The sequence below is a fragment of the Heterodontus francisci genome, chromosome 26 (assembly GCF_036365525.1).
Source record: "Heterodontus francisci isolate sHetFra1 chromosome 26, sHetFra1.hap1, whole genome shotgun sequence".
Lineage (NCBI taxonomy): Eukaryota > Metazoa > Chordata > Chondrichthyes > Heterodontiformes > Heterodontidae > Heterodontus > Heterodontus francisci.
In genome coordinates, this window is record NC_090396.1 from 73,770,255 (window position 1) to 73,791,503 (window position 21,249).

General features: G+C 44.9%; 2 protein-coding genes across 3 annotated transcripts in view; both read left to right on the forward strand.

Moving 5' to 3' along the window:
* LOC137384469 (ran GTPase-activating protein 1-like) overlaps nt 1-21,249 on the forward strand; it is a 752,042-nt gene that overhangs the window by 590,641 nt on the left and 140,152 nt on the right. For both annotated transcript variants that reach the window (XM_068058587.1, XM_068058588.1), the window contains exon 7: nt 18,261-18,374. In XM_068058587.1, coding sequence (XP_067914688.1) covers nt 18,261-18,374 — 114 coding nt within the window. The remainder of the gene's footprint in view (nt 1-18,260; nt 18,375-21,249) is intronic.
* The window catches only part of LOC137384470 (nucleoside diphosphate kinase), a 423,199-nt gene that overhangs the window by 15,236 nt on the left and 386,714 nt on the right, over nt 1-21,249 (forward strand). The gene's annotated exons all lie outside the window — the stretch shown is intronic.

Below are 21,249 nucleotides of genomic sequence, written 5' to 3' on the forward strand. Positions count from 1 at the left end.
GAGGAGGTTTGCATAAATTTAATAGTTACATTACTATTTAGAGTTTAAGTTTCTTCCTTTCTCAAAAATCAGAAAAAACTATACTTGGGAGCAGAAAATTTGAATAAATTGCATCCTACTATCAGTCTCCTTTTAAACGACAAGCACATGTAGGAACTGCTGACATCTCAGGTGACAATGCCATCTTCAGTGTCCATAATGCTGCTGTGTATCTGGTGCCTCCCCACTGCCCCCCACCCCGCCGTCCCCATTGCTACTCTGTCCAGGAGCAGAGTGGGCTACCACTCCATGAATGTGCAGCTGGACTATGACCACAGGAACAGAACTGAACATATGAATGCCCTGTTATCCTGCCAGCTTCCACGATTGCTTCAGCCAAGCACAGTCAGAAGTGCCAGTGTTATTTACCAAACATGCTGCATTCATTTGGCAGCGTTACACAGTGCTGGTACCTGCCACATTGAATGGGCTGCTGGTTGGGTGAATACATTGATATATGAGAATTGCCTGCCTGTGACTGGAAAGCTGCACAATGGATAAAGTGCAGTGCTGCCTCCCTCTCTGACATTGCCCAAGTTTAGAATTAAGTACATTGTATGCAACATGGTAAAATGGGCTGTCTCCAGTAATTTCTCCTGCTCCATTTCAGGATGACGTCAAAGATGACCAGCAACTGGATATTCATCCCTTGTACCCCCTTCCCTCTCCACCCTACCCCACCGTAGCACTCCTAGTCTGTCGTGTTGATAGTAGTGAGTATTGATTATAATGAGTTGCCCTTGTATTATTGTGCAAGGTGAGTACAGAATGTAATCAGTGCAAAAAAAAGGAGTCCTAGCACCACTGGACTAGAAGCTATTGTCTTCTCCATAATGTACCTATTGATGCTAAAGTCCCAAGCTCTTTGATCAGCTACTAAACAGAGGATTCACTTATGACTGAAATGATTGTTACAATGGTTTTTGAGCTTTATCCAGTCCTGAATTGGGATGAATTCAAGTCCAGGTGTGTTTTTCTGAATTTGCTAAGTTCCAGTTTAGGAACACATACTGGCTAGTAAAAGTGAGCAAAGCTTTAAGTTTTTGAACACCAATGTGTGGCATGTCAAAAACTCTGAAGTTGTGGGTCCAATTAATGTGAGCATATTATGACTATTAGAATGAAGGGTAGGTAGTTAGTTTGATCTTAGAGTAGGTTAAAGGTTCGGCACAACATCGTGGGCCGAAGGGCCTGTACTGTGCTGTACTGTTCTATGTTCTATGTCTATGTATATTTCCAGTAATCATAAGGACTAGCACGTGTGTCCCCTGTAAGTCCGACTCTAAATCACTACTAAACACATGAACCCACCACTAGACACAGCAGCAGGACAACTCTTAATGTAGCTGCCAAGATCCTTTCAGGTGATGAATGGAAGGTCAGTGCACATGGGCAGGACTATCAGGCAAAGATTCCCTCTAAGGGAGTGACAACAGGGCCAGAACATTGTGCTTGGCACTAGGAGAGGAAGATGTTGAGGATTTAAAGTTGTATCACTGAGATCTCATTATCACCATCTTCTTATAGCTGCCAAAGGGAACACCATGTACCTCTCAGCCAACCATTGGTCTTGCACATTATGTATATCAGAGGTAGAGATGCCCATCTTTGTGCTAGTTCATCATCATAGTGTACATAGTGCTATGAGCCTCGGAGTATGCAGTCAACCAGGCACATGGAGAACCGTTAGTACATACACATGAACAGTATTTTAGATTGTGTCATTTCGCTTCTGCAATATTGTATGCTGCACTTCTTTCTCTCCACGAAACAACCCAGACCACCTGGAATCTGGAGCATCCCTGAATCACAAGCCACCCAGGTTGTTCATATCATGGTATAACTCAAACATCTTCACATTATAACAATTGCCTCCTCCCTCTGACTTTATTTAAACTCCCAAGGATTGGAATTTGGGTCTAGGACCTTTCAGTCCACTTCAAACCACCCTCAAGCAACAGAGGTGTGACACCCCTATTTTTGGCTAATGCTTCTATTCTGGTATTTCACTGAATTACAGAGCTGTAGAGCCGTTGTTGACTTATACTGCAGTGTTGCCAGGTACAGCAGTAGTATTTATATGTTTTGCTTGTGTTGCAATGTACGATTCAAGGCAGCTCTGGATTCCAGGGTTTTACGACTGGGTGAGAAAGAGGTCTGGGGGTTCCCTTTCAGCCTTCACCTGGTCTTGCTGTAAAAGGGTTTTAATTTAAAATTTTGAGCTCCCCCTTGGTGAATCCTTGTTCCAATACCGCTTTCCAATTATAAGGCAAAGAAATGAGCACAAACAGGCGTTCTTAGATTTAAAGAAGAAAAAATGAAATTTATTAGAACTTAAGCTCTAATTCAGTTAACGCCTATGGATACACGCTGGAACCCACGCGAGCATGCATACGTGATGTGCACATGCAAATAGAGACTAAATAGAGCAGAAGAAAAATAAAGTGGAGAGGTTTGAGGCAATATCTGAAGAGTTTCTTGTTACTGGGCTTCGAGCTCACTGTAGAGTCCTTTTGTAGGTAGTTCTTGCTTGTAGGTAATTCTTGCTTTTCGTTGGGGCCCAATATTTTTCTTAAACCTTGTTCACTGAAGGAGACTTTTCTCTCTAGGGATTCCTGTGTCTTCAATGGATTCCAAAGCTGGTGAGAACGAGATGAGAGCAAACAGGAGACAGATATTCTCAATCCAGGAGCCAAGAGCTTTCTGGGTTCAAATTCTCTGTGGCCAATTTAAAACTCTCAGTTCAAGACTCTGCAATAGCCAGTTAGTGTTTTGACTAAACTGGTCTGACCACATCTTCTGTGTATTGGGAGCAGGGACTGTTTCCTTTGTTCTAACATTGTCTGCTAGTATGCAAAAAATGTCTTTCCGGCTAGGGGCCTGGCAATTCCATGTGATAGGCCCTTTTTTCTTCCCAGCAACAATTTGAAGTTTAATGTCCATGTGGCGAAATTAATGTGCCTCATTCTTGGCAGGTGGGGACCTGCATGACACCTCCACACCCAGGGGAATGATTTGAAAACAAAAAGTGCATTTCATTAACAGGTTTGATATAAGATGCATTTCTCTCATTCATTTCCATTCATTCATGAATCCTAAAGCTTAGTAAAATTGTCTTTTCTGGGTGCCACTGCTGCTTTAATTTCCCCCTTTTGGCATCCCAGTAACCATGTGGTTCTTTGGGGAAGCAGTTTTTCCGTTTGCCCATTGCCATGACTGCCAAGGGTCTTGGTTGCTGCTGAGGTAATTTTTTTTTCAGCAGAGTTAGTAGAGGTCGGGTCTATCCTGAACTCTGTGCTTTGCTGAGTCATGCAAAGGCTTTTGACTTCAGAGGATGGGTGGTTCCCTTTTTCTGTGACTGTGGGGGAGGATTCTTTGTTCACCTCCCCTTTGTTCTCTGGGACACCCCTGCCTTTAGGTGTTTGTGCAGACATGACTGCACCCTCCTGTGGAACTTCGATGAGGTGAGGCATCACCCTCACGGTTTCTGTGCCCCCGGTGGTCTTTCTTTGTCTCTGCAGGTTCCTGTAAATGCTGATAGCAACTCTGCTTCTAATGTTGACATTTACATAGGAGGATGTGCGGTCTAACTTTTCACATTTTTCAGGGTTGGCTGACCGGACAGTAGGAGTTTTCATCCGGGATTCCTCCCGGACTTCCTTTAATCTACCCTCTTGGTCATTTTTTCCCCTTCTCTTTCTAAACTTTTGCCAGCTGTGTGCCTGCCTGTCCCCTTTTGTTCTCGGTGGGGGTCCCTTACAGTTCACCCGCCTTCTGCTGGAGGGTCCTCCTAAAACCGGTACAGGACTTAAGGGTGCAGGTTTCACGGTAGGTTGGGGTTTCTCCTCATGCTGGCACATGTGGCAACTTCTGCAGTACTGCATCACATCTTTGTGGAGTTTTGGCCAGTCAAATTGCTGTCTTATATGGGCTTTGGTCTTTCGTATACCAGCATGTACAGCCACTGTAGTCTCATGGGCCCTTCTTAATATTTCTCCCCAGTACCTCTGTGGCACCACTAACTGGTGAACTACTGTCCACTCCTTTCTCTCAGGTCTGTGATGAGAACTCCATTTCCTCATCAGTACCTCATTCTTTAAATAGTAGCAATCAGGGACTCCCTCTGCTTCACTTTCAGATTGGCAGCCTGTGCTAACTCTCGCAATACTAGGTCGGCTCGCTGAGCCTCAGCTAGGGAAAATCCATTTAATTCATTCCCAGGGTCTCTATAACTTTCCAAAGAAAGTCTCAGACAGGCAGACCTCATGGTCATCTGCCTGCAGTGCCAATGCAGCCTCCTCTGGGGGAGCTGGTTTGATCATGGCCTGATCCACTACACATTCAAGGACTCTGCAGGGGTCTGTGTCCTGCCACTGCCCTGTCTCTCTGACCTCCTGCGGTCTTTCTTTCACTACTGGGGGGGCTACCACCTTCACCCCCGCCAGATCATTACCTAGGAGCAGGTCAACCCCGTCCACAGGCAAACTAAGGACGATTCCTATGGTCACCGGTCCAGAAATTAGGTCGCACTCCAGGTGCATCTGGTGTACAGGTACATGCATATACTGCCCTCCAATGCCATTCGCCACCATTTTGGTGTTCACTGCACTCTCTGGGGGAAAGGTCAGGCCTTTTGCCAGTAAAAGGGATCTAGTGGCCCCTGTGTCCCTGAGAATTACAGGAGGGATAGTGGGAACTCCCTTGCTATCCCCACTCGAGGGGTACTTTCCCTTCAAACACAAAACCCTGATAGCCTTCAGGAATCCTATTAGCTTTTCCTGCACTAGCCATAGTAAGCTTCCTGGGTTGCTCTCTTACTGCAGTTAAAGCCACAGATTGTTCTGCTGTGCTTTCCATCAGTGTCCTGTCTTCACTGAGCAGGTGTGCCCTGATTAACCCAACTGGTTTTCCCTTTAGTTTCCAGCAGTCAGCTTTTAAATTCCCTGCTTTTTTACAATGGAAGCACACAGGTCTCCGGGTCTCACTGTTGCTCACAGCACCTTCCTTTTTGGCTGGAGGAGGGCCTCCTGTGTCTCCTGCTCTCCTTTCTCTCCCAGGACTGCCTGCGTGGAGATCACCTTCCCACCCTTTGTCCTTTTCAGATTTGTGGGGGTGATTAGGAAAGATTCTCCCCTGGGAAACGGACTTATAAATTAAAGCAAACTCATCGGCCAGAACGGCCGCTTGCTGGGCTCTCTGAACCTGCTGCTCCTCCACATGGGTCTTTATTGAGAGTGGGAGAGAGTTTTTAAATTCCTCTAATAGAACTACATCCCTGAGATTCTCATAGATGAGCTGTATTTTAAGAGCCCTCAGACACTGGTCAAAAGACAGCTGCTTACTTCTTTCAAACTCCAGATAAGTTTGGCTAGCTTGCTTTTTGAGGGTTCTAAACTTCTGGCGATAGGCTTCATATGCCCTGAGGATAGCATTTTTGGTCAGTTCATAATTTGATGAACCCTCATCTGGCAGCAAGGACTAAACCTCATGAGCTTTTGCAGTTAGCTTGCTTTGTAGTAAAAGAGATCAGTTCTCAGCTGGCCATTTTAGCTGCCTCACCAGTTTCTCAAACAATGCAAAAAATGCTTCCACATTTTCCTCATTGAATTTTGGAATTAGTTGAGCGAGTTTTAGCAGTTTTGTACCCAACCCTGAATTATACTCCTCCGTATTGGCCATGCTTTCACTGGGGTTCCTCTGTCACCCCCTCGTTAACTCAAGCCGCTTCAGCTCTCTTTCTTTGGATTCTTTCTGGAATATTCTTTCTCTCGCTCTCTCCTCTCTCTCTCATTCCTTCTCCTGTCTATCTCTCATTCTCTCCTGCCCTACACTTTCTTCACGTTCCTTCTGGAAGACTCTCTTCACATTCCTTTTGGAAGGCTCTCTCTCCCTCTCTCTTTCCTCAAATTCAAGTTTCCTCTGTTCCAATTGTATCTTTGCTAGCAGTACCCTGTCGGACTCTGCTTCTAACACTGCTTCTGCTTCTTCAGATTCAAGAGAAAAATGGTTGACCACTGGTCTTAGGAGTTCAGACTTCCTAGCCTTGCCACGATACAGTGATCCCACACTGCTTGGCCATTTTCCCAACTCCTCCATCGACAGTGCTTTTAACTTATCTCAAGTTACTTCACCCTTGTTTGGAGAGCTACTAGCTTCAGTTGTAGACATGTTAGTATTCAATTACATGCAACTACAAGAAAACCTGTATTAAAATCTTGCTCCTTTTTTGATTAGGAACAATTTGGCTTCCCACTTCGAATTTCTCTCGTTTGTCTATGGGTAAAATTCCGGACGCTAGCACCCAAATTTCTGTTACGACCATGTGAGAAAGAGTTCTAGGGTTCCCTTTCTGCCTTCACCTGGTCTTACTGTAACAGGGTTTTAATTTAAACACTCCGTGTTTTTAGCTCCCCCTTGGTGAATCCTTGTTCACCGTTTTCCAATTATAAGGCAAAGAAATGAGCACGAACAGGCTTTCTTAGGTTTAAAGAAGAAAAGTGAAATTTATTAAAACTTAAACTCTAATTCAGTTAACGCCTACGGATACATGCTGTGCCCCACATTAGCATGCATAAGTGATACGCACATGCAAATAGAGACAGAAGAAAAATAAAGTGAAGAGATTTGAGGCAATATCTGAAGAGTTTCTTGTTACTGTGCTTCGAGCTCACTGTAGAGTCCTTTTGTAGGTAGTTATAGAATCATAGAGAGATACAGCACTGAAAGAGGCCCTTCGGCCCACTGAGTCTGTGCCGACCATCAACCACCCATTTATACTAATTCTACATTAATCCCATATTCCCTTACATCCCCACCTTCCCTCAATTCTTCTACCACCTACCTATACTAGGGGCAATTTACCTATCAACCTGCAAGTCTTTGGCAGTGGGTGGAAACCAGAGCACCCAGCAGAAACCCACGCAGTCACAGGGAGAACTTGCAAACTCCACACAGGCCGAGCCTGGGTCACTGGAGCTGTGAGGCTGTGGTGCTAACCGCTGTGCCACTTTTCATTGGGGCCCACTATTCTTCTTCAATCTTGTTCACTGTAGGAGACTTTTCTCTCTAGGGGTTTCTGTGTCTTCGATGGATTCCAAAGCCAGTGAGAACTAGATGAGATAAGACAGGAGAGATATGTTCTCAATCCAGGAGCCAAGCGCTTCCTGGGTTCAAATTCTCTGGCCAATTTAAAATTCTCAGTTCAAAACTCTGCAACAGCCAGTTAGTCATGGGACTAAACTGGTCTGCCCACATCTTCCGTGTATTGGGAGCAGGGATTGGTTCCATTGTTCCAATATTGTCTGCTAGTATGCAAAAAATGTCTTTCCAGCTAGAGGCCTGGCAATTCCTTGTGTAGGCCCTCTTTTCTTCCCAGCAACAATTTGAAGTTTAATGTTCATGTGGCAAAATTAATGTGCCTCATTCTTGGCAGGTGGGGGCCTGCATGACAAGGTGCTCTACATTGTTTAGTGGAAAGAAAGAAGGAGTGTAGGCATCACAGTATTACAGAAGTAAAATGACAAACGTTTATTATTGTTCATGTTTCTTTGTTGACCTTCTCCAGGTGCTGGTCACAGTGTTAAACTGGCTGGCTGCATTCTTCTAGGTTCAGTATCTGGCAGGTGGATCTAGGAGGCGGGTATGTCTAAGCTGGGTATTGCTACTTTCCTGGCCAATACCTCCAGCACAATAATAGACACCTCAGTATTTTTGAAATTATCTTTTTTCTCCAATTTCTGGCCCATACTTTCCAGGATGGGTGGAATGCTAAGCAGTTTCACCCCTCTGAGTGTCACTAACCTTTGTGAACATCAGATCTCATAGAATTGGTGGAAGTACAGTGATCCCGTCTGTTGATTACTTACTTTGAGCAAACAGTTTCTGTAGTAAAGAGCCTTATGATGGACACCTGGAAACTCAATCCCACTGTCTCTTGGATGGTATTACTTTTAAGTATTTCTATAATGAAACTCCAATTCCTCAGCCAGTTGTGAATGGTGGTGGACATTCAAACAACTAACTGAAGGTGGTGGCTCCACAAATATCCCCATCCTCAATGATGGGGGGAGCCCAGGACATCAGTGTGGAAGATAAGGCTGAAGCATTTGCAACAATCTTCAGCCAGAAGTGCCGAGTGGATGATCCATCTCAATCTCCTCCTGAAGTCCCCAGCATGATAGATGCCAGACTTCAGCCAATTCGATTCACCCCTCGTGATATCAAGAAATGACTGAAGGCACTGGATACTGCAAAGGCTATGGGCCCTGACAACATTCCAGCAATAGTACTGAAGACCTGTGCTCCAGAACTTGCCGTGCCCCAGTACAGCTACAACACTGGCATCTACCTGGCAATGTGGAAAATTACCCTGGTTTGTCCTGTACACAAAAAGCAGGACAAATCCAACCCGACCAATTACTGCCCCATCACTCTACTCTCAATCATCAGTAATGTGATGGAAGGTGGAGTCAACAAGGCTATCAAATGGCACTTGCTTAGCAATAACCTGCTCAGTGACACTCAGGTTGGGTTCTGTCAATGCCACTCAGCTCCTGACCTCATTACAGCCTTAGTTCAAATATGGACAAAAGAGCTGAACTCAAGAGGTGAGGTAAGAGTGACTACCCTTGACATCAAGGCAGCATTTGACCGAGAATGGCATCAAGGAGCCCGAGCAAAACCAGAGTCAATGGGAATCATGGAAAACTGTCCACTGGTTGGAGTCGTACCTACCACAAAGAAAGATGGTTGTGGTTGTTGGACGTCCTAGGCCCAACCATCTTCAGCTGCTTCATCAATGACTTCCCTTCAATCAGAAGGTCAGAAGTGGGGATGTTTAGCACCATTCGCAACTCCTCAGGTACTGAAGCAGCAAGTGTAGAAATGCAGCAAGACCTGGACAGTATCCAGGCTTGGGCTGAAAAGTGACAAGTAACATTCGTGCCACACACATGCCAGGCAATGACCATCTCCAACAAGAGAGAATCTAACCATCTCCTCTTGACATTGTTACGATCGACCACTCAAGTCAAAGCCCCCAATCAAAATATACGATTCTGATAGTGTTGGGAGAAACGCACTGTTGATTCAGTCCCGTCCCTCCACAGATCGCTTAACATATCATTTTAAACTTTCCAAATTAAAGAAAGACCCAGCCAAATTTTACCATCTATTAACCCTCGAATGAGACTAACCAAACCAGGTGTCTTTAGATCAACAAATTAACTGCTTAATTAGATAAACTAAATTCTTAAACACTACTACAATATAAACAACATTTAAAATAGAAAAATTAGTGTCCTTGTATATTTACGCTCCTGCTGAACTGAAATCTTCCACTGGGGAATAGACCAAGGTTGTTTGAAGTCCTCATAGCCATCCGATGGGGGAGAAAAATAAGGTTCTTCAACAGTCGAACTGTCCATAGTCTAGTTCAGCAGTTGAATTGATCTTCTTTTCCAGCGATGAATTTCAACAATTACAGTTCAGTAATTAAAAGAATTGGTTATTTTCTTTTAAGAAATTAATCTGGCTTGACATCAGAATTCTGAGAGTATAATAAATATGGTTTAAATAAACCAAGAGAGAGCTCTCTTTTCTTTCAGTATATACTGGCTGACTGTCTGTGTCTGTCTCTGTTAACTGTCTCAAAAGCCAGTTTTTCAGCTACTTTCAAATGTCAGTCAGCAACGATATATCTCTTGATCCTCAGTCTCTGAGTGGCTGTATCCTGGGGCAACCAGAGTGCACTCTGTGAATCACAATCTCTGAGTGGCTGTATCCCAGGGCAATACGAATGCACTCTTTTACTCTGTCTCTGGAGCTTGTTGCCTTAAAGTAGTATTACTCCTTTTCCAGCCTTAAAGGAACACCGCATTCTTCCCTGAAATAAAACTACAGGATTATAACAACATTCAATGGCATTACGATTGCTGAATCCCCCACTATCAACATCCTGGGGGTTACCATTGACCAGAAACTGAATGGAAGTAGCCATATAAATACCGTGGCTACAAGAGCAGGTCAGAGGCTAGGAATCCTGTGGTGAGTAACTCACCTCCTGACTCCCCAAAGTCTGTCCACCATCTACAAGGCATAAGTCAGGAGTGTGATGGAATACTCTCCACTTGCTTGGATGGGTGCAGCTCCAACAACACTCAAGAAGTTCGACACCATCCAGGACAAAGCAGCCCGCTTGATTGGCACACCTTCCAAACCCGCGACCTCGACCACCTAGAAGGACAAGGGCAGCAGATGCTTGGCAACACCACCACCTGCAATTTCCCCTCCAAGTCACACAGCATCCTGACTTGGAACTATATCGCCGTTCCGTCACTGTTGCTGGTCAAAATCCTGCAACTCCCTTCCTAACAGCATTGTTCATGTACCTACCCCACATGGACTGCAGCGGTTCAAGAAGACAGCTCACCACCACCTTCTTAAGGGCAATGAGGGATGGGCAATAAATGCTGTCCTAGCCAACGATGCCCACATCCCTTGATCGACTAAAAAAAAGCTGTATTATTAGGTCTAATCTAGGGTCTTGTTCATTTTCTCATTTTTGTTCATTTGCGAGTGCTTTCTTTAAATTCATTCCCAGAATGTGGGTGTGACTAGCAAGACTGGCATTTATTGCCCATCCACTAGTTGCCCTGAGAAGTAGTAGTGATCATCTTGAGCCACTGGTAGTAGTTTGATGCTACTAGGAGACTCGCTATGCCTACTTCAGAGGGCAATTAAGAGTCAACCATGTTGGTGTGGGACTGGAGTCACATGTAGGTCCAGACCAGGTAAGAACAGCAGGTTTCCTTTCCTAAAGAACATTAATGGAACAGTTTGGTTTTTATGACAATCTGACAGCTTCATCGTCACTTTTACTGATAACAATTTTTGAATTCCAGATTTTTTTTATTGATTTCAAATTCTCAAACTGCCCATGGTGGGATTGTTAATTGTGTATCAGTTGTGTTTAATTATATGCAGGTTGAGGGCATTAATTGGGGTTTTGCTTGAACACATATCAAGAGACATTTACTGTAACAGTGGGTGGTTGAGTTAGGAGGTATATGCTTGTAATGTTTCACTCTGTAAATAAATATAAGACTGAGGAAAGATTGGCTCCAGTATCATCCTTCACCAACTGGCTTTCTGGACTAGAACAGGGATTTGAACTCACATTCTGTAGGTTATAAACCCAGGCTTTTAGTACTGCAGAAAAATCTTGTCAACGTGTTTTGCTTATTTTTTGCAGACAGCGCTAGTGCTGTGTTCTTTCCCTGACAGCCTCACATCTGATCCTGCTGATGGGTTTGACAGGATTATTGACTGCCTTTCTCCTTGGTTATTTTGCTTCCACTGCTCCAGAGTAACTGGACAATCATTGAGCCTGATCTCAGATCTACATTTTTTTTTACCCACTACTACCGTTTTTGAGATCTTTGCTTTCTATGTGTTGACTGGAATTTCCAATGAAGAAAATATTTCACTCTGTTCTATAATATGTTTGTGGACAGCCTATTGCGGGGAAGTAATGCATAAGTTCTATTTTGGTGTTATCGCATGCTGCAGAATGAGTGATGGCAGTCCTGGGAATTGAAATATTTTCTCACTTGCAGCATCCAGTGGTTCCATTGTATGTAGCAGGAGCTGGATGGAAGGAAGTGCTGCTCCTGTGTCACTGAGAGAAAACTGTTAAGCATTCAGATCGTGCATCCATGTGTTCTGTCCCCTTTTCATAATTTTTGAGATGGTTACAATAAAAGAACAAAGAATTAAAAATTGATACAGCTGCAAATGCAGTCCAAAATTAACTGTTTTATAACACAAGAAATAGAAGCAGGAGTAGACCATATGACCCATCGAGCCTGCTCCGCCATTCAGTACAATCAAGGCTGATCTTAGGCTTCAAAGTTGTTAAAGCTTTGTATCTTTATTAACTAAGTCCTGTTTTATAATAAATTAATAATTTTGTTGTTTATTTAAAAAAACCTGGTTGGTGGGTTTTATTCTAAAATAAAAATAGAGTATATAATTGGCCGTATTGGTAACTGGGTAAACATTTAAATATATGTTGCGACCTGTGGAGAAGTGGAACTAGAGAAAGACAGTGCACTCCTCCCACCTCGGTCCGAACATATAATTGGGGGCTATGTGCGGGATAACGCAAAGCCGACGACATGCAATTGTAAGTGGGGTAATAATAATTGTAAAGGGGAAAAGGAAAACACCAGGTTTCTTGTGCATTAGAGTAAAAGTTTACACTACCCAATAGCTTTGTCAGTTGCTATGACCTTTCTGGGGAGGGAGAACTTATCCCTGAGTGATTTGCAAATCTTAACCAAGGCTAGGTTAAAGGAATTGGCAGCAAAGTTGGAGTTGGAGTTAAAACCAGGAGTTAAGAAAGTAGACATAATTGAAGTAATAGCACAGCATTTGAAACTGGAAGAAGGAAAAGGCAATCGGGATGATAATTCAGTTGAATTAGCTAGGATTCAGTTACAGATGAAGCAGCTGGAAAAGGAAAGAGAATTGGAAGTGAAAAAACTTGAGCTTGAACAGGAAAAAGAAATGAAAAAAACTTGAACTACAATTTCTAAAGGAAAGAGAAAAGAGGCAGGAGAGAGAAAAAGAGAGAGAGAAAGAGAAAAAGAAGACAGGGAGCAAGAAAGGGTATTCGAATTAAAAAAAGCTAGAACTAAAAATACAGGGTGGCCTTGACCTCGATGAAAATTCTGGTGAGGAAAGAACTGACTCCAGCCCGGGACCCAGTGGACAGCTGTTTAAATTTGTGCAAGCTCTCCTGAAGTTTGAGGAAAGGGACGTAGAGGCATTTTTCATTTCTTTTGAAAAGATAGCCAGACAGATGAAGTAGCTGAAGGAAAGCTGGACACTGCTTATGCAAAGCAGGTTGATTTGCAGAGCTTGTGAAGATTATTCCATGCTTTCTGATGAGGCTTCTCTCTCTTTGGCCTCCTTATCTCGAGAGACAATGGGTAAGCGCCTGGAGGTGGTCAGTGGTGTGTGGAGCAGCGCCTGGAATGGCTATAAAGGCCAATTCTAGTGACAGGCTCTTCCACAGGTGCTGCAGAAAAATTTGTTTGTTGGGGCTGTTACACAGTTGGCTCTCCCCTTGCGCCTCTGTCTTTTTTCCTGCCAACTGCTAAGTCTCTTCGACTTGCCACACTTTAGCCCCGCCTTTATGGCTGCCCGCCAGCTCTGGTGAACGCTGGCAACTGACTCCCACGACTTGAGATCAATGTCACAGGACTTCATGTCGCGTTTGCAGACGTCTTTAAAGCGGAGACATGGACTGCCGGTGGGTCTGATACCAGTGGCGAGCTCGCTGTACAATGTGTCTTTGGGGATCCTGCCATCTTCCATGCGGCTCACATGGCCAAGCCATCTCAAGCGCCGCTGACTCAGTAGTGTGTATAAGCTGGGGATGTTGGCCGCCTCGAGGACTTCTGTGTTGGAGATATGGTCCTGCCACCTGATGCCAAGTATTCTCCGAAGGCAGCGAAGATGGAATGAATTGAGACGTCGCTCTTGGCTGACATACGTTGTCCAGGCCTCGCTGCCGTAGAGCAAGGTACTGAGGACACAGGCTTGATACACTCGGACTTTTGTGTTCCGTGTCAGTGCGCCATTTTCCCACACTCTCTTGGCCAGTCTGGACATAGCAGTGGAAGCCTTTCCCATGTGCTTGTTGATTTCTGCATCTAGAGACAGGTTACTGGTGATAGTTGAGCCTAGGTAGGTGAACTCTTGAACCACTTCCAGAGCGTGGTCGCCAATATTGATGGATGGAGCATTTCTGACGTCCTGCCCCATGATGTTCGTTTTCTTGAGGCTGAGGGTTAGGCCAAATTCATTGCAGGCAGCCGCAAACCTGTCGATGAGACTCTGCAGGCACTCTTCAGTGTGAGATGTTAAAGCAGCATCATCAGCAAACGGGAGTTCCCTGATGAGGACTTTCCGTACTTTGGACTTCGCTCTTAGACGGGCAAGGTTGAACAGCCTGCCCCCTGATCTTGTGTGGAGGAAAATTCCTTCTTCAGAGGACTTGAACGCATGTGAAAGCAGCAGGGAGAAGAAAATCCCAAAAGGTGTGGGTGCGAGAACACAGCCCTGTTTCACACCACTCAGGATAGGAAAGGGCTCTGATGAGGAGCCACCATGTTGAATTGTGCCTTTCATATTGTCATGGAATGAGGTGATGATACTTGGAAGCTTTGGTGGGCATCCAATCTTTTCTAGTAGTCTGAAGAGACTACGTCTGCTGACGAGGTTAAAGACTTTGGTGAGATCAATGAAAGCAATGTAGAGGGGCATCTGTTGTTCACGGCATTTCTCCTGTATCTGACGAAGGGAGAACAGCATGTCAGCGGTCGATCTCTCTGCACGAAAGCCACACTGCGCCTCGGTGGACGCGCTCGGCCAGCTTCTGGAGCTTGTTTAGAGCGACTCGAGCAAAGACTTTCCCCACTATGCTGAGCAGGGAGATTCCACGGTAGTTGTTGCAGTCACCGCGGTCACCTTTGTTTTTATAGAGGGTGATGATATTGGCATCGCGCATGTCCTGGGGTACTGCTCCCTTGTCCCAGCACAGGCATAGCAGTTCATGTAGTGCTGAGAGTATAGCAGGCTTGGCACTCTTGATTATTTCAGGGGTAATGCTGTCCTTCCCAGGGGCTTTTCCGCTGGCTAGAGAATCAATGGCATCACTGAGTTCTGATTTTATTGGCTGTATGTCCAGCTCATCCATGACTGGTAGAGGCTGGGCTGCATTGAGGGCAGTCTCAGTGACAACATTCTCCCTGGAGTACAGTCCTAGGTAGTGCTCAACCCAGCGGTCCATTTGTTTGCGTTGGTCAGTGATTATGTCCCCTGATTTAGATTTGAGGGGGGCGATCTTCTTGATGGTTGGCCCAAGAGCTCTCTTGATGCCATCATACATTCCTCTGATGTTTCCGGTGTCTGAGGCCAGCTGAATATGACTGCATAGGTGTTGCCAGTAGTCATTTGCGCAGCGCCGGCTGTTCTTTGTGCAGTGCTTCTGGCTGCTTTAAGTGCTGCGGATGTTAACTCGCTGGGGGCTTTCTTGTAGTTCAACAGTGCAATGCGCTTAGCGGCTATGACAGGTTCCAGCTCTTCATTATGAGATTGAAACCAGTCTGCAGATTATGAAATGGCAAAACAGGCTGTTCTCCTTCTTATAAGTTAGTCCCTGAAGCTTACAGGCAGAAATTTTGGAACCTCTGGAAAACAGCCTGGGCAGACTTATATAGAATTTGAGAGGGTAAAGCAAACTAACTTTGATCGTTAGATGCGGGCACTAAAGGTAGAGGCCACGCATGAGACCCTTAGGGAAATAATTCTGCTGAAAGAATTTAAAATTTCACTCCCTCCATTAGTAAGAACCGATGTTGAGAACCAGAAGGTTTCAACAGCCAGAGAGGCAGCTGAGATTGCTGATGATTATGAACTTGTTTACAAGCACAAACCCTTTGTCTGTCACCCCCACAAACCTGAGATGGATAGAAGGTGGGAAGGTGAAAGGAAGGCAAGTGGCCAGGGTCAAGAAGGGACAGCTGGGAACGCCCCGGGATCTCCTCCTCAGGCCAGAAAGGAAGGTGCTGAGGGTGGAAGTGAGTTCCGAAAGCCGAAATGTTTCCATTGCCACAAGGTGGGATACATTTGTGCAGAATGCTGGAAGTTGCAGGGTAAACACATGGGACTTACTGGGGTACACAAGGCTAATGCAGAGAAAGGGGCCCTGACCGAGATTATGACAGATCAGGCTGTAGCTCTGACTGCAGCCGTAAGGCCAAGTATAAAAACCACTGAGTGCGGGGGACGTGAACAAGATACCTGAGAGTTATAGTGAATTCTTGTCAAAAGGAAAAGTAACTCCTTATCGCTCAAGTGGGGCAGGTAAACCTACAGTTATACTTAAGGATACAGGAGCCACCCAAACGCTTTTGCTTGGGAAAGGCATATATTTTCCACTAGAGAATGCACAGAATGCCAAGGTTTTAGTGAATGGTATCGGCGAGGATACCTTTGTATCGGGTGCGTCTGGAGTGCGACTGATGTCTGGAACGGTAACGGAGCTGTCCATAGTTAGCCTGTAGAAGGAATTGACCTACTCCTGGGGAATAATTTGGCCAAAGCGAAGGTAGTAGCTTCTCCAGTGGTCACGGAAAGACCAAGTGAAGTCAAAGACAAAGCAATTGCAGGAAAAGGTTCCAGGAAGTTTTCCTTCATGTGTAGTAACCCGAGCAATGGCTAAATAAGTTCCATTGTCGGAGGTCAAATTGGCACCACAGACAGACAGCCGAATATCTGAAACTTTCTTTGGGAATTTGGATGATCCAAAGGAAATGTTCAGTAAGTCTTCTCTGATCAAGGCTCTGCAAACCAATCCAGAGTTAAGTAAAGTGGAAAAATAGGCTCTAACTGAAGTTGAGGCAAAGGGTGTTCTGGAAGGCTACTATATTAAAAATGAGATTCTGATGAGGAAGTGGAGCCCTCCTCACAGACCTGCAGACTAAGAATGGACAGTAATTCACCAGATAGTGGTACCGCCCAAATATCGCCGGGAACTATTAAGGATAGCCCTTGAAATTCCTATGGTGGGACATGTGGGGATCCGGAAGACCCAATCATGTATAAGTCGACATTTTTACCGGCCAGGCCTTTACAAGGACATGGTGCAGTTTTGTAAAACATGCCATACATGTTACATTGTGGGAAAACTGCAACCTGACATAAAACAAGCACCTCTAACTCCCATACCAGTTTTTGGTGAACCATTTAGTAGGGTGTTGTTAGATTGTGTGGGAACTTTACCAAAAACAAAAGCAGGACATCAATATATACTCACTATCATGGATATGTCTACTCAGTTCCCAGAAGTCATTCCCTTGAGAACAATTTCTGCTAGGGTAGTGGTAGTGAAGTTAACCCAGTTCTTCACTAGATATGGATTACTGATTGAGATTCAGTTGGATCAAGGTTCCAATTTCAAGTCTAAAATTTTTCAGTTAGTTATGAATAATCTGGGTATAACACAGTTAAAGTCTTCAGCAAACCACCCACAGACACAAGGGGCTTTAAAAAGGTACCATCAGACCCTCAAAACAATGATCAGGGCATACTGCCATGATTGTAATAAAGGTTTGGAATTTCTTTTCACAACAAAAACAAGAAATGCCGGATTCACTCAGCAGGTCTGGCAGCATCTGTGGAAAGAGAAGCAGAGTTAACGTTTCGGGTCAGTGACCCTTCTTCCGAAGAAGGGTCACTGACCTGAAACATTAACTCTGCTTCTCTTTCCACAGATGCTGCCAGACCTGCTGAGTGAATCCGGCATTTCTTGTTTTTGTTTCAGATTTCCAGCATCCGCAGTATTTTGCTTTTATTATATTGAAATTTCTTTTGTTTGACACCGGGAATTCACCGAATGAGTCTACCAGTTCTATTCCTTTTGAATTAATTTATGGACATGATATATGAGGTCCTCTGAAACTAATAAAAGGAAAGTTTTTAGAACAGAGGGACAAATCGTCTGTGTTAAATTATGTATTCGTGTTCTGGGAACGGCTCATGAGAGCCTGCAAAGTGGCTCAGGAGCACCTGAAAGCTTCCCAAACAATTATGAAAAAATGGGCAGACAAGCATGCCAAGACCCGAATATTTCAACCAGAGGATGAGGTGTTTGTATGACTGCCTTTTCAGGGTGAACGGCTGAAAGCACGGGTCAGTGGAACATATAGGGTAGTCAAAAGGTTTGGTAAAATAAATTATTTGATAGTCACCCCAGATCGCTGGAAAAAGAATCGGCTGTGTCTCATCAATATGTTGAAACAATATCACCGCCGGGGAGGAGGATAAGCAAGAACAGGTAAAAGTCAAGTAATAGAGACAGTGAAGGATGAAAGGGATAGTGAGGATGAGGCAGAGGGGGGCCTAGAAAATTCTCAAATTGAACCTCCTACTATCCAGTTCGGTAATACTGAATTGTCAGCTGGATTTACTTTTTGTTTGTGCTACAAGTTCCTGTTCATTGGAGATCAAGTTGAAACGGTCACAAAGTAATTCTGCTTACAACTGTGATTAGGCATCCTGGGAAGTAGTGTTCTTCATGTACAAGCTGGACTGGAGCTGTGGTCTCATAGTCTGTCGTTTTAACTCTCGTCATTTTCACCTCCCTATTTAAGGCACTGGAAACTCTGCAGAAGCTGGAGATCGTGAACTTTGGAGATTGTTTGGTTCGGTCAACAGGAGCTTGTGCTATCGCAAAGTCCCTACATAGTGGGTTAAGCAAACTGAAAGTAAGTACAGGAATTTGCCATGATACAATGCACATGTCCCACATTTCTGGTCCATTTGCAGGTTTGGAAGACTAGTGTGAGAAGAGGAGAGAAGTCCATTTTCTATCATGTTTTTTTAAATTGAAAAGAGATGAAGTAATTTAAGATAATCCAAGTTAACTTTACTTTGGATCCAACATGTCACTGCACTGTCTCAGTGCCCTGTTAGATCATGAGATTAGCTTCAAACCCCATTTCCGGTTCATCAGCAAATCTGTGAACATCTACCTTTGAAATATTACCCATCTTCATCCCTAACTCACCGTCTCATTGCTGAAACCATCATTAATGCCTTTATCACCGTTAGACTCGCCTTTCTTGCCAGTCACTTCAGGTCCCATTCACCCATCATCCACTGTGCTTGCTGACCTTGATTTAAAATTCCTATCCTTGTTTTCAAATTTCCTCCAAGGCCTCTCCCATCTCTATCTCTGTAACCTCTTTGAGCCCCACAACCATTCGAGATATCTGCACTCAACTAATCCTGGCCTTTTGAGAAGCTTCGATTTTAATTGCTTCACCATTAATGGCCATGCCTTCAGCTGTTAAGATCCTAAGCTCGCTAAACCTCTCCATCTCTCGCCGCTCGTTTAAGACACTTCCTAAAACCTACTGCTTTGTCCAAGCTTTTGGTCACCTGTCCTAAGATCTCCTTATGTTGCTCAGTGTCAAATTTTGTTTCATAGCGCTCCTGTGAAGTGCCTTGGGGCATTTTACTACTAGATAAATGTAAGTTGTCGATGTTGTCTTTGTCAATGGGAGTCTTTCAAACATCAGCTGATTAGAATCCAGGACCAGCATGTTCCTGTGAGAAAGAAAGACAAGTTTGGCAAGTTTCGGGAAGCTTGGATAACACGGGATATTGTGAGCCTAGTCAAAACGAAAAAGGAAGCATTTGGTGTGCAGCAAGGTTAGACTCAGACCAAAGAAGTTGCATCATTCCAAGCAGAAGGGCCACCCGCGCATCAACACGAGCAGAATTTCTCACCCACAGCTGTTACAAAAATTTCTAAATTCACTTGTAACAGCCCTTCAAAACACTCCCACAGGGGATGCTGAGACCAAGTGGGCCCACATCAGAGACGCCATCTATGAGTCAGCTTTGACCACCTACGGCAAAAGTGCGAAGAGAAATGCAGACTGGTTTCAATCTCATAATGAAGAGCTGGAACCTGTCATAGCCGCTAAGCGCATTGCACTGTTGAACTACAAGAAAGCCCCCAGCGATTTAACATCCGCAGCACTTAAAGCAGCCAGAAGTACTGCACAAAGAACAGCTAGGCGTTGCGCAAACGACTACTGGCAACACCTATGCAGTCATATTCAGCTGGCCTCAGACACCAGAAACATCAGAGGAATGTATGATGGCATGAAGAGAGCTCTTGGGCCAACCATCAAGAAGATCGCCCCCCTCAAATCTAAATCGGGGGACATAATCACTGACCAACGCAAACAGATGGACCGCTGGGTTGAGCACTACCTAGAACTGTACTCCAGGGAGAATGCTGTCACTGAGACTGCCCTCAATGCAGCCCAGCCTCTACCAGTCATGGATGAGCTGGACATACAGCCAACCAAATCGGAACTCAGTGATGCCATTGATTCTCTAGCCAGCAGAAAAGCCCCTGGGAAGGACAGCATTACCCCTGAAATAATCAAGAATGCCAAGCCTGCTATACTCTCAGCACTACATGAACTGCTATGCCTGTGCTGGGACGAGGGAGCAGTACCCCAGGACATGCGCGATGCCAACATCATCACCCTCTATAAAAACAAAGGTGACCGCGGTGACTGCAACAACTACCGTGGAATCTCCCTGCTCAGCATAGTGGGGAAAGTCTTTGCTCGAGTCGCTCTGAACAGGCTCCAGAAGCTGGCCGAGCGCGTCTACCCTGAGGCACAGTGTGGCTTTCGTGCAGAGAGATCGACCATTGACATGCTGTTCTCCCTTCGTCAGATACAGGAGAAATGCCGTGAACAACAGATGCCCCTCTACATTGCTTTCATTGATCTCACCAAAGCCTTTGACCTCGTCAGCAGACGTGGTCTCTTCAGACTACTAGAAAAGATCGGATGTCCACCAAAGCTACTAAGTATCATCACCTCATTCCATGACAATATGAAAGGCACAATTCAACATGGTGGCTCCTCATCAGAGCCCTTTCCTATCCTGAGTGGTGTGAAACAGGGCTGTGTTCTCGCACCCACACTTTTTGGGATTTTCTTCTCCCTGCTGCTTTCACATGCGTTCAAATCCTCTGAAGAAGGAGTTTTCCTCCACACAAGATCAGGGGGCAGGTTGTTCAACCTTGCCCGTCTAAGAGCGAAGTCCAAAGTACGGAAAGTCCTCATCAGAGAACTCCTCTTTGCTGACGATGCTGCTTTAACATCTCACACTGAAGAGTGCCTGCAGAGTCTTATCGACAGGTTTGCGTCTGCCTGCAATGAATTTGGCCTAACCATCAGCCTCAAGAAAACGAACATCATGGGGCAGGACGTCAGAAATGCTCCATCCATCAATATTGGCGTCCACGCTCTGGAAGTGGTTCAAGAGTTCACCTACCTAGGCTCAACTATCACCAGTAACCTGTCTCTAGATGCAGAAATCAACAAGCGCATGGGTAAGGCTTCCACTGCTATGTCCAGACTGGCCAAGAGAGTGTGGGAAAATGGCGCACTGACACGGAACACAAAAGTCCGAGTGTATCAGGCCTGTGTCCTCAGTACCTTGCTCTATGGCAGCGAGGCCTGGACAATGTATGTCAGCCAAGAGCGACGTCTCAATTCATTCCATCTTCGCTGCCTTCGGAGAATACTTGGCATCAGGTGGCAGGAC